This window comes from Tachypleus tridentatus, chromosome 5 (assembly GCF_004210375.1).
Source record: "Tachypleus tridentatus isolate NWPU-2018 chromosome 5, ASM421037v1, whole genome shotgun sequence".
Lineage (NCBI taxonomy): Eukaryota > Metazoa > Arthropoda > Merostomata > Xiphosura > Limulidae > Tachypleus > Tachypleus tridentatus.
The window spans coordinates 45,431,146-45,445,011 of record NC_134829.1 but is presented as its reverse complement, the minus strand read 5'-3'; the positions used below and the strand labels follow the sequence as shown (position 1 = coordinate 45,445,011).

The 13,866-nt window shown below is 35.7% G+C and overlaps 1 protein-coding gene across 1 annotated transcript in view; it reads left to right on the top strand.

Annotated features, from left to right (window-relative positions):
• LOC143251071 (IQ motif and SEC7 domain-containing protein 1-like) overlaps positions 1 to 13,866 on the top strand; it is a gene marked incomplete at its 5' end in the record, with an annotated part of 56,791 nt that overhangs the window by 30,264 nt on the left and 12,661 nt on the right. Inside the window, 8 exon segments of the mRNA XM_076502424.1 lie at positions 1,415 to 1,627; positions 2,737 to 3,508; positions 6,249 to 6,866; positions 7,199 to 7,422; positions 9,134 to 9,215; positions 12,784 to 12,991; positions 13,364 to 13,503; positions 13,703 to 13,828. Coding sequence (XP_076358539.1) covers positions 1,415 to 1,627; positions 2,737 to 3,508; positions 6,249 to 6,866; positions 7,199 to 7,422; positions 9,134 to 9,215; positions 12,784 to 12,991; positions 13,364 to 13,503; positions 13,703 to 13,828 — 2,383 coding nt within the window.

Below are 13,866 nucleotides of genomic sequence, written 5' to 3'. Positions count from 1 at the left end.
ACAGAGGAAGTTCGAATGTCAGTCCATATATAAAGCAAAAGTGTAATAAAATCACTGCATTCCATGTAGTACAGCCCAGCATGGTCAGGTGATAAGGGCACTTAATCGCGGATTCGAATCCCTGTTGCACCAAACATGACCCTTTCAGCCGTGGGATCGTTATAAAGTTTGGTCGATCCCACTATTCGTTCGTAAAAGAGTTAGCGGTAGGGGGTGATGACTAACTGCTTTTCCTCCAATTTTTCACAACTAAGCTAGAGACGACGCCCCCTAGTAGCTTTGTGCAAAATGCAAAACAAAATTTCTAGTGCATTGCTTTCCAAAATGGGTGTTTGCGATCCCTTGAGGTACCTAGTCTTACCCCGATGTGTGTCGCGATGTTTCGGAAATTACAGAAAGTATTTTAAGTTTCTTAAATAAAATGCAATGATTTAAAATTATTTTTTTAATCTGCTGACATATGTGGCACACCGAAAATTATTTGCTGTGTTTTATATATCTTTTTGGGCACCTGAGACGGAGCACAGCCTTGTGTCATGGTAGGTAACGTTGGGAGCGCCATTATACACTCCTCTCTGTGGTTTTGAATCACTTTTGGTACGTACACAGTGTGTCCCCATCAGAAAAGTTTGAAAAGCACTGTTTGTTTGTTTTTGAATTTCGCGCAAAGCTACACGAGGGCTATCTGCGCTAGCCGTTCCTAATTTAGCAGTTTAAGATTAGAGTTAAGGCAGCTAGTCATCATCACCCACCACCAAATCTTGGGCTACTCTTTTGCCAGCAAATAGTGGGATCGATCGTCACATTATAACGCCCCCACAGCTAAAAGGGCGAGTATGTTTGGTTGATTTGTTTGTTTCTGGATTTCGCGCAAAGCCACACGAGGGATATCTGCGCTAGCGGTTCCTCATTTAGCAGTGTAAGACTAAAGGGAAGTCAGCTAGTCATCACCACCCACCGCCAACTCTTGGGCTACTCTTTTACCAGCGAATAGTGGGATTGACAGTCACATTATGACGCCCCCACGGCTGAAAGGGCGAGCATGTTCTGATGTGAGGGGAATTCGAACCCGCCACCCTCAGATTACGTGTCGAAGACCTTAACCACGTGGCCATGCTGGTGCTTTGCAAAGCACTGCTGTAGTGTATTCACTAAGAATCAGAAACGGTTGTGTGGAAACAGCTGTTTGTTTTGTTCTCTGCTACACACTGAAAACAACAAACACTGTGCCCTACTTTTTTACCTTGCAACATTACTTCAACAAAACGTGATAGAAGAAACATCTTTCTGTAGCACATTATCTCTCTGTCGATATGTTTAGCTACGAAGTCAACTTTCTCCTGTGGGTGAATTTTTATAGAATTTTATGACATATTTCACGAACGAATATTAATTGTACTCATTTTAATTTCAGTAGCTTGGGCAAAAAAACAGTTGATACCCCGCTATGCGATCCAGGATCAGCCGTCAAGCAAGCGAGGTCGTGTTCTGTTACAACTAGCCTCGATTTCAACTCCAAAATTCTTGTCCGCCAGAGATCTTGCAGCGGAAAGTTAGGAGATGACAAAGCGTCATCTAGGAGAATAGATGAAGAGACGTTAAAACGAACTCGTATCAATAGCGTTCAGTAAGTTTAGTTTGTTAATTATTGATAAAAATACGTAATAATGTACTACAAATTAGGGTTTATAAAGATATTTCTGTTAGCTAGCTATGTTCCTGCTACAAATGAGTAAATTAACAAATTAGACTATATCAAAACATGTACTATTTTACAAGCACTAAGCCTAATAAAAAAAAACATTTTTTTCTTCCTATTTATAATATCCGTCCTTATATATTATGTTACAATTATTCACACACGTGAAAACCATCGAAAAAAATTCTGAATATGCCTATATAATCATATTAATAAACAGAATGTGTGACAGAAGTTGAAACATATGTTTGTACGTCACTTTGTTATTCATTAAACTTATTTTGAGATGCATGTTTTAAAAACATCCCATCGTTTTATTTCTAGTATATTTCTACTCTTTCCGTGTAGCTGTTTCTTCACTTATGCCTAATTCCATAGATTCAGGTTTGAGTCTCTCAAACCACTACAAAAATAATGGTTCTGTACTTCTAGTTTATCCTCAGATTCATGTTTTCGAACTTTCTTGTTAAAATACAATAAATAAATACAATTTTCGACCACGTTTAGAAGAACAAATTAATGTTGAAGAGCACCGTAACAAAAGTACATTCTCGAAATCACACAATGCTCCAGGCAATGCCATTTTATTACAATACGATGTTAAACATGGATGGAAAAATCGTGTTATATCAATAGCTTTTATTATGCGACAATTGTGACTTTGCCACCAATTTGGATAACGTGCTACTAGAGAGAGCGTAGTGCACGTGCTACTGAAATAGACAATAAAAAAAAAAAATCATATATAGGTAGCGCTACATGTATAATATAGGGAAAGACGTTAAGAGATAGTGTCGGGCAATAACCTCAAAATTTTGTAAATGAAATATTCGTATTCGAATAAATATGATCTGTAATTCTTTGATTCGTGTAATTAATTAATTAACCCTGTTGATCAAACTAACTAAGCATCAATTAAACACAATTATGCTTTCAAAACCGTGATTTCCCTTCACACGTAGTTATAGTGAATGGAAAATAAACCGCTTATAGATAAGTCTAGCATCCACTAAAACGTTTCTTTTGTACATATTTAGGTACGAGCTTTCCCAGGACTTGCAAGATAAACAAGTGGAAATGTTAGAACAGAAATATGGAGGTATCAGCGCCCGGAAAGCTGCCTTGACTATCCAGCGTGCTTTTCGAAAACACTGTATGAATAAACGATTTCAGCAGCTTACGTATTCTGTGAAAAGAGAGAGACGGCTTTCTCGACGATTCTTTGTTCCAGTCTCTGAAGACAAAGTTTGTCTGTTCAGTGTACCCGATGGTGACACGTTTTATGGAAAAAACAGCAGTTTATCAAACGATCTTCATTTTTGTCATTCCACTGACTACATCGACACTGTGGTAAAGTCCAATATTTCTACTTTGTTTCGTGATTTTGGTGATAGCAAGTTTTCTCCATCTGATTGCCAGTTGAGACATCCTGTTACTAAAGGCCAAGGAGCTTGCGCACATAGTTACTTAACGAAGTCCGATTTTTCGAACAGAACTGTAATTTTTAATTCACCTAGTTGTTTAGAGAATGCTACACCCTCTGGTAACGCATTAAATTCTGTAACTCTTTACGATCCTGATTTCACTTCTGTTCCCGTAACGGGAGATGATGATGTGTGTTGTATGTCCACAGTGAATGCGAGACCTCGTCAACCAGCATGGACGGCAGTGCCATCTAGTGGAAGAAAACGATTTATTAACACAAATAAAGGACCAGTTCTGTTTCTTAGCCCTAGTCAGTTAAATGTATCGGATGAAAATTATGCACCTAGGTATTCGCTTGCCTTAGAAGAAACCGCCATGAGCCTCGTGAGTTGTTTATGTGTTTGGTTTGGTAACATGTGAAACCAAGATATTGTTTGATAAGGATTGGTTTGGTTTGGTTTTTGGAATTTCGCACAAAGCTACTCGAGGGCTATCTGTGCTAGCTGTCCCTAATTTAGCAGTGTAAGACTAGAGGGAAGGCAGCTAGTCATCACCACTCACCGCCAACTCTTGGGCTACTGTTTTACCAACGAATAGTGGGATTGACCGTAACATTATAACGCCCCCACGGCTGGGAGGGCGAGCATGTTTGGCGCGACTCGGGCGCGAACCCGCGACCCTCAGATTACGAAGCGCACGCCTTAACGCGCTAGGCCATGCCAGGCCCTTTTGATAAGGAGAGACAAAATCGTACAGGTTTACACTTAGGGGCCCAAAGTTAGTTGTCCCAGAATAGTATGTATTATTGTTCATCTGTTGCAAGTGTTTGTTTTAGCGCAAAGCTACAAAATGGGTTATCTGTGCTCTATCTACCTCTGGGTATTGAATCTTGAACTTTATCGTTGTAAGTCAGTAAACTTAATGTTAACCCACCCAGGTACTTGTTGGACACGGGCGTACGAATGTTTGTGAACAGAGATACAGCATGGCACACGGAATACAGTTAAGTGTTAAAACTACTAACCTTTGGACCACCTTTTGTTTCAAAGTGACGCCATAAAAACGTGACATTCCATATCTATTTCAACCCACCAAGTTTATATCAAATTAACAATTCTCTTGTTCAGTAAATCATTGTTGCATTTATAGAGATATTTACAATAATAAAGCTACATTTTTTGTGCTATAAACATACATATTAAAAATATCTATATAAAAAGAATCACACTGTATGTGTCTTTGAGGGGGGAACACATGACTCCTAAATCGCTGGTCGTATCGGCTTTTTAGTAGTACTAAACGAATCGTTTCGGCCGCAAGGTTTGTATAAAGGTAAAACTTTTCACAGAAATCCTCTGAAATACTTCGAGTGCATTCCCCAAAAGCAGACCCCAAATTTGTCATTGATTTACATTACAGTGCCCAAAATAAATAGGTGTACTAATTACCGTTCGTACCTTTGGAAAAGAAACTAAATTTTCACTATAGCGGTCCTGTAAATGTAGACAATGGTCCACTAGCTCACAGTTTAAAAAATATATATATAATGACGTAATTCCATTTGAAAACTGGGGTTTATAATGTTTTTTCTTAAATTTTACGACTGAAGGTAGAACAATATTTTATTTCCAAGTTAAAACCAGGTATTTTGTAAGTAGTTATTGAATTTGGTTTTGTTTCTTTTGTGGTAAAAAAAATATCCAATAATCACACAGTAACACACTTCGCAGTTTTCTGCCTGTAATCTAACCTGCATCGTTTTACACCACGTTTATGTACTGTTAAACACAAATCTACACAATGGGCTATGTGTGCTGTGCCTACCGTGAGTACCAAAATCCGACATTTAACGTTATAAGCCCTCATATTTACCACTGAGCCACTGGGGGTGAGCGCTGTTTTTGAATCACAATAAACTCTTATTAATAACTTTGAATTTCTGTCAGTACTAGTATTACTAACGTAATTTTCTACTGTAAATCATAGCCAGTATTACTAACGTAATTTTCTACTGTAACTCATAGCCAGTATTACTAACGTAATTTTCTACTGTAAATCACGGCTAGTATTACTAACGTAATTTTCTACTGTAAATCACGGCCAGTATTACTAACGTAATTTTCTACTGTAAATCACAGCCAGTACTACTAACGTAATTTTCTACTGTAAATCACAGCCAGTACTACTAACGTAATTTTCTACTGTAAATCACAGCCAGTACTACTAACGTAATTTTCTACTGTAAATCACAGCCAGTATTACTAGCGTAATTTTCTACTGTAAATCACAGCCAGTACTACTAACGTAATTTTCTACTGTAAATCACAGCCAGTATTACTAACGTAATTTTCTACTGTAAATCACAGCCAGTATTACTAACGTAATTTTCTACTGTAAATCACAGCCAGTATTACTAACGTAATTTTCTACTGTAAATCACAGCCAGTATTACTAACGTAATTTTCTACTGTAAATCACAGCCAGTATTACTAACGTAATTTTCTACTGTAAATCACAGCCAGTATTACTAACGTAATTTTCTACTGTAAATCACAGCCAGTATTACTAACGTAATTTTCTACTGTAAATCACAGCCAGTATTACTAACGTAATTTTCTACTGTAAATCACAGCCAGTATTACTAACGTAGTTTTCTACTGTAAATCACAGCCAGTATTACTAACGTAGTTTTCTACTGTAAATCACAGCCAGTATTACTAACGTAGTTTTCTACTGTAAATCACAGCCAGTCTCCAACAGACTTGAAACTTTTTGCCTATAATTTCATCAATATCACTTTAATTCATAATCGTAAATATTCTCCAAGTTTCTTTATTAATATCACTAAACCTAAAAATCTTGGAAACTGACCTTGGTGTATTATTTAGTTTTTCTGATGTGTGACCTCCAGCTTTCGTACTATAACATTTAATCATTAGATACAAAACTTTTGACCATATTTGAAATATTAGCACTTGATCACAGTTTTCTTAACTGTTTCTATTTGTGCATGCAACAGGAGTAACATGCTGAAATAGAAACAGTAAGTTATCTAGGTCAAGAATATTTAATTTTGAAGTATGTTTATTTAACTAATTAAATATTTATTTTTGTTATCTTGAAGAGTGGACAAAGAAACTCAAGTGTGGATTTCTTATCTGAAGAACAACAAAACATTTGCCAAACGTCTTCAGTCAGACAGACTGTTAGTAACCCCGTGACCTGTACATCTCAACCAGATCACTGCAAACTTTGGTGGACGACAGTTAAAGTTGGCGATGATCAAAGGAAGTCCATAACAATTTGTGTGGAGCAGAATAAACTCTCAAATGAAGACCTAAAAATGACTTCCTCCATCCAAGTGAAATCTCGTAAGAAGCTTCCTGAAATGTCCCACCAAGTTCCATCGTTCAGTCGCAAAGCAATAAGTCTGGGAGTTGATAGTAAGTTACCAACGGAATTGGACAGTAATTCGGAACATGCTGAGAAAACTAAACAATCTCTTATAAAGGGCAGTTTGGAAACTTCCCCAGCATTTCAAACAAAAGTTTTTCTTGTGGCTGATCGAGCAACATCTGGTGGACAGCTAGATGACAAAAGATTCAGTAACATCTCGGAAAATAGTGAAGATAGTCTGGAAAGTGGAAGCTACTCAACAACTCCTCCTAATGCTCCCTCAGGACATAACTGCTCAGACTGTTGTAGAATTCATAATGTGACCTCAGCATCATCACTACGTATAGTATGGTTGACATTCTTCGTTGTATATTTTCACACAAGTTTAAAGAAATCAATATTGTATTTAATCGATTTATCCACGTTATAAAATTTCAAATGAACTCAAATAAAACGTTTTTACTCTTTATAAACCCAATACATTAGTAAGATTGTCATCATAGAGCTTTCTCGGTTATTCTTTAGAACTGGTTCAAATCTGGTTTAAAAAAAACAATTTACAGTGGAATTAAAATCATCTTTTATCCATTTTCTTCACCTGTTGCTAACATAACAAAAACTAAAAGTTCTCTTTTCTTTTTCAATTTAGTTTTTCAATAATTTGGAAATTTTCTATAGTTCCAAACGTCAGAAGTACAAAGAAAACGCCAGTACAGAATAGGTTTGAACATGTTTAACAAAAAACCTGAAAAGGGAATTAATTACCTCATCCAGAAAGGTTTCTTGGAGGCAACTCCTAAGGCTGTTGCACGGTTCCTAATCTCAAGGAAAGGTCTCAGTAGGCAAAATATTGGAGAATACTTGGGAAATCTTCAAAATCACTTTATCTCGGCAGTATTGAAGTGAGTATATCCTTTCTCGCTTAGGGAATTATAACAAAATTATCTTTATTAAAGAGTTTGATCTTCTGTCTTGTTCGACATCATGTGTTTTGAAAGTCATATCGGGTAATGTGTTCACTTCAGCATCTACCCTGCTAGCTAGAGATTCCAATTCGCTCACAAACTTAAAATAATCTTCGAATACAAGACACGAATTAATACTGATTTTTGTTATTATTTTTAAAGATATAAACATTTAATTAAGCAATTTTTTTATGGCAGCTTATAAGCAGTATTAAGATTGCTTCGGACAGCAAGCCAAGGGCATGGGATTTAGTGTTGTTTAATGTAATAGGTGCTGCGCATGCGTGCTTCTTATAATATACAGAGGTTTTGGTTTTGTTCAATGGTTTTCAGTACCTCCATTATAAAAGCATCAGTGATAGCAGAATGAATAAACCTGTAATATAAGTACAGTCAAACATCGATATAAGGCGCTAGTTGGGGTCCAAAAAATTCGACCGCGTTGTATCTGATTGCGCCTTATACCGATTTGATTATATATTTTTTTGACCCTCGGGGTGAGCGATAATGCAAAATTTACGCGTTTTGTAGTGAAATAAAGAAAAACAAACAAAACTACTTACACCAATGATATAGCATTTTTTTTTATTATTAAACTCAATTTTAAGACTGAAATTAAATGTAAAAAGCAGAATTCTAAAGAAATTTATCGAATTCATTACTTTGATGGGGCTGATATTCTAAAAGTAGTTCCGTCAGAGCAATCATGTGATCGTTTTTACGGTTAGACGCTGATTAAAATTAGTTCAATTTTAAAAGTTAATACATATAGTAATTAATTTTGATAATTTATTTACTAATTATTAAAATCTAAGTACAAACTGAAGTCAAATAATTACCAGATAAAAAAATGTCATGGCAAAGTTTAAAATACGAATTCAGTACTGAAACAAAAACGGGCCGGGGTTTGATCACAATATGCGGCGTGAAAACCATACAAAAAGATTGAAGTGGATTTGGTTTTTGATTTTTGATCACATTAATCGGCTGATTACATTAAGCAGTGGTAATATTAAGCGGTGGCCTCTGTAGAAACCCCAAAAAATTTGGGGCCTAAGACCCCATCGCGCCCAATTGATTATCGCGCTTTATCGATGCGTTTTATATCGATGTTTACCTGTATGTATGATATATTGTTGACTTTTGTTTCTGTTATAATACCCGTTCCAATTCTCTTGTAGAATTATCAGAACTACACCATTAATCACTACACGTGCTCTGACGTAAGCTTTTTCACTACGGATGGGCCATAGTATAGAACACAAAATTATACCTTCCCAATCTAATCCTTTAATGTTTGATAACTTTTAATACGTGTAGAACAAAAAAACACACACACCAGTGATATATTAAAAAACTGAGTGAACAACATTGATTATAACACGTACATATAATATTATTTTAAAGTATAAATATATAAGAGAAATTAATATGATTTTTGAATATGAAATATGTTCTGTCTTGTATCTCTTTTTAATTTGTCAAAGTAAGAAACCTGGAAGAAAGTTTTGATTCGGTTTCAATTTTATCATAAAAATATCGTTACAAAATTTATTAGTTATCATATTTTTCGTACACTTACAAAGATATTTACAGTTGTTTTATTAAAAACTTTCATTGGAATACAATCTCAAGTATTGTTTTACAGATATTATGTGGAAGATATAGATCTCGCTGGAATGCAAGTTGATGTCGCTCTTCGAAAATACCAAACCTTTTTCAGGATGCCAGTAAGTTTCGTATTTGTAAACTGTCGTGTTACGGAAATACCAGACCTTTTTCAGGACGCCAGTAAGTTTCGTATTTGTAAACTGTCGTGTTACGGAAATACCAGACCTTTTTCAGGACGCCAGTAAGTTTCGTATTTGTAAACTGTCGTGTTACGGAAATACCAGACCTTTTTCAGGACGCCAGTAAGTTTCGTATTTGTAAACTGTCGTGTTACGGAAATACCAGACCTTTTTCAGGACGCCAGTTAGTTTCGTATTTGTGAACTGTCGTGTTTCCTCATGCCAGAAAGTTGCGTATTGTTTGAGATTTTGGTTTCAGACACCAGTAAGTTGCGTGTTTGTAAATTGTCGAATTAAGTTTCCCCTACAGACAGTAAGTGCTAGAGTGTGGTTATTTTTCAAATTCTCTTGTACATATATGTGTGCAAGTCGTTCGTGTTTTCTTTTTGTTTTTTAATATCACTCTTTTGTTAAAGAAGAAACAAGTATTGGGTAAAAATTAGCCTAATTTGTAAGATAGTCAAATGTTACAGTTAGGTGAAAGAATTATTAGTGTAGAATATTCCATAAAATGTACGGGGTACCAACAAATTATGTGACTTACGACAAACTGAAACCACAAAAAGGCACAATCAGTTATATAACGAACTTGTGGTTGGAATATTACATTTTTATTAAACTATAGCTGCTTCATCACCAGTGAGGATGTTACTGTAGTGCACTCTTTTCTAAACTGTGTGTCATGAAAATATTACATACGGCTCCATAGATATCGCACGAATCAAAGTTGATTTGGGTGTCGTAACTTAGAAACCACGTTGAGAAATTTACTGTAGTGAGTGTAACTGATTATATGATAACATTTGTTAATTTCAAACCTAGTATTCAGGAACCATTTCTTTCGTAAGTCATAAAGAGAGCGGCATTTTCTTAAATGTTTGTTTTAAGTATTATATTTTACTTTTTAAACGTGAGGTGTTACAAACGTTTAGAACAACGTCTGGCTAACATATCTGTCAATTTGTGCGTCGTTGTAACAGTGCAAAATAAACAAATACGTATTAAAACTCGGTATATTTTATACCTGTAATAAAAACTCAAGACGGTTAATAAAAGCATCATTAAACCAGCTGTTTACAATATACATTATTGTAGCGTTGTTGTGTAACATGCTACCTGGTGGCACACAAATATGTCTGCGGACTTTTAACACTAAAAACCAGGTTCGATACTCATGGAGGATACAGTTTCATGTTCTGCTACAAACTAACACATAAGTTGTATAATAATAAAAAAAAAAGTTTCAAAGTGACAAACTACGCTATTTGTATTATTGAATTCAACAGCAGAATAAAAGATATTTATATTCTTTTGTAAACAAACCAATAAGCGAAAGCAAAGGATAATGTTTTATAATACTACAACCATATCACGTCTATTTATTTAGGACAGACGATTTGTTTGTTTTTGAATTTCGCGCAAAGCTACTCGAGGTCCATCTGCGCTAGCCATCCCTAATTTTGCAGTGTAAGATTAGAGGGAAGGCAGCTAGTCATCACTACCCACTGCCAACTCTTGGGCGTCTGTTACCAACGAATAGTGGGATTGACCGTAACTTTATAACGCCCACACGGCGGAAAAAGCGAGCATGTTTGGTGGGACAATGGAGATGCGAACCCGCGACCCTCAGATTACGAGTTGCACGCCTTAACCCACCTGGCCATGCCGTGCCAATTAGTATCGATGAGGCCTTTCTCTCAGTGCAGGGCTTGTTTAAGGCCGCCTAGGATACGACACACAGTTTGTTTACTTTGGTAGGAATTTCAATTTCTAATCACTCGACCTTAAACTCAAAAAGAAATCAGGGCCAAATATAATCGATATGTTCAGAAAAAATAATTTATTTGCGCTTCGCTCGTGATGTAGTAAGAGCTGATTAGCTAATATTTTAATCCACTCTTATGGGGTGAAAGATTAGCAATGGCTGCTGGATTAAAAGAAAAAGAAAAATTCAAGCAAAATGCATACGTTTCGGTGGGGGTCGATAGTCCCAATTACCCTTAATTTTAACATGGGAGGAAAACGGAAGTGCCCGCACTCAAAGAACTTTCACTATTCGTACGCCGTACGCATACAGCAGTCTAGACGCTAATTACAGTGGAGCGCCATTAAGCCGCGGACCAGTAAACCGCGAAGTCGCTTAAGCCGCTGTAGTAAGTCTTGTCCCAAAATTTTTGATGTATTAAATCTACTACCTGGCTTTTTAAAGTTTCTCACACTCTCCTTGTCTTTATAACTTCAAGGGGATATTTTAAAAGGATTTGCTTTAATTTGGGAAATAAATAAAATATATTACAATAGAATTCGACCGTTAATCTACCTTATCCGCTCTCTACGTCAGTTTTATGGAGGCCGCCATTGTTACCGAATCACACCTCTCCATACATTAAAGTTAATCCGCGGTAAATCCGTGAAAAAAAGTGAACAATAATTAAAGTATTATTTTTAATTCGATAATCCGATATTTTTATGGAATTGTATAAATATTGGCCACAAACCCAATAGAAATCACTTCAGTTTCTGAATTAATAGTGAGCATATCATATTGACATGGCGACCCGCATGTAACACGGGAAGACGAAATTTTACAGGGAAAAGCGAACCATCGCAATGCATTGGTCGTTTGTGTTAAAACGGCACTTGTCAATTGTACCTGAATAGTCTGTACATTAATATTATAATGATCACGCAATGGCCCGGATGAGGCTCCTCGGCGGAGCTGTTGGCGACTTCGGCTTTTCAGTCACAACCGCGAAGTTGTTTATAAAATACGAAATAATAGCATAGTTTTATTTATTAGTTTTAGTTTAACGTTGATTGTCTATTTATTTAACTATTTTATCTGAATTAACTTTACTACCATTTACGTAAGAAAGTAAACAAGTTCGTCCGTAATATAATAGTTGAAAATGATAAGCTAGCTTTTTTAGAATGATATTAACCAGTATAAAGATGGTAAACTGGTAATGGTAATGGTATAATTTGTTCTTTATATCGTAGTGTGATTGATTAGTTATGTTCGTAAAGAAAGACAAAAGTGAAATATATCAACTATCAAACAAGAGAAGCCTCGTCTCTGGTACATATATGGAATAAAATATAAGTTTAAACAAACTTGAAACTAATCCAGAATGAACAGGTTGCTCATAGTTTCTTCTATTGTTATTTCTGTTTCTTCCTTTCCTCGTGGAAATTATAGTATTTCTCCATTTTGGATTAGTTTGATGTAGTGGAAATGTTGATGTTCAGTTTCTCGGAGAAACCTTTTCTAATTTCTAAGCCTCATTTAACCCTCACTGTTGTGACGTACTTGCTTTTCTTATTTTCTTTTGCACGTGTTAACAATCTGTTTTGGTAATCCTGAGAAAATTTATTGTTTATATTCCATCTTTTCCTTCTGATGTTTATGAGCTCAATCTACGTGACAGCTAATATTTGCATTTGTTTTTAAATGTACTGTTTGCCACTTGAAGTTAAGCGTGGTCTGTTTACTACGTGTTTTGTTCAGGGTGAAGCTCAGAAAATTGAGAGATTAGTGGAAGTGTTCAGCCAGAGGTATTCAGATTGCAATCGGGATATAGTGTCCAAATTTCACAGTCCAGATACAGTCTTTGTTCTGGCTTTTGCTATCATAATGTTAAATACAGATCTACATACACCCAACCTGAAAGCTGACAAGAGGATGAAACTGGACGATTTTATAAAAAATTTAAAAGGTAAGATGGGGTGTTTTATCCTTTTACTTTCCGGAGCCATTTGTTTCAAGGAAGTTTTACTAGTTGTTTAGTTGGTAATGTTTTGTGTAATTTACTTTGCTGCTATTTTAGCTCCTTAATGAGTATATTTTTTATAAGGTTCAAAAACAATGACTTAAAATAATACGTTTATTAAATTGACCTAAAGTTATGCATTCCTGATAGTTTTGTCTACGAACTGAAGATGGCCATGGCCTAAAGTACCATTTTATTAAAGTGACCAACAGTTATAAATTCTTGATACTATTAACTATAAATTAACGATGTCTAGTCTATAGAATACTACTTGAATAAAGTGTCCAACAGTCATACGTTCCTAATTATCTTAACTAGGAATTGATGATGGCCATGACCTCGATAGAGATATGCTATCGGGAATCTACGAAAGAATCAAAACCAGTGAATTTAAAACTGGATCTGACCACGTGACACAAGTAATGAAGGTTCAACAGACAATTGTTGGGAAGAAACCAGTGAGTAAATTTATCTAAATTAATATACGTTACTGCTTTCTGAAGTTCAGAATTCAATGTTTCTCATAACTCTTGTTTTACATTCAGCCTACAGCATTATGATCGGTTGTTTGGTAGTTCACTATTTAAATGTACAGTAATTGTTATTGAATTACTCATCTATGACGTCCAGTAAAAGCGTATTAAATAACCTTTCCAGAACCTAGCACATCCTCACAGAAGGTTGGTCTGTTATTGCCGGCTTTATGAAGTGTATGACATAACCAAGAAAGAAAGACCCGGAATCCATCAGCGTGAAGTGTTCCTGTTTAATGATACACTCCTAGTAAGGATTATTAAAGTTGTTTAAGGTTAACTGAAGTT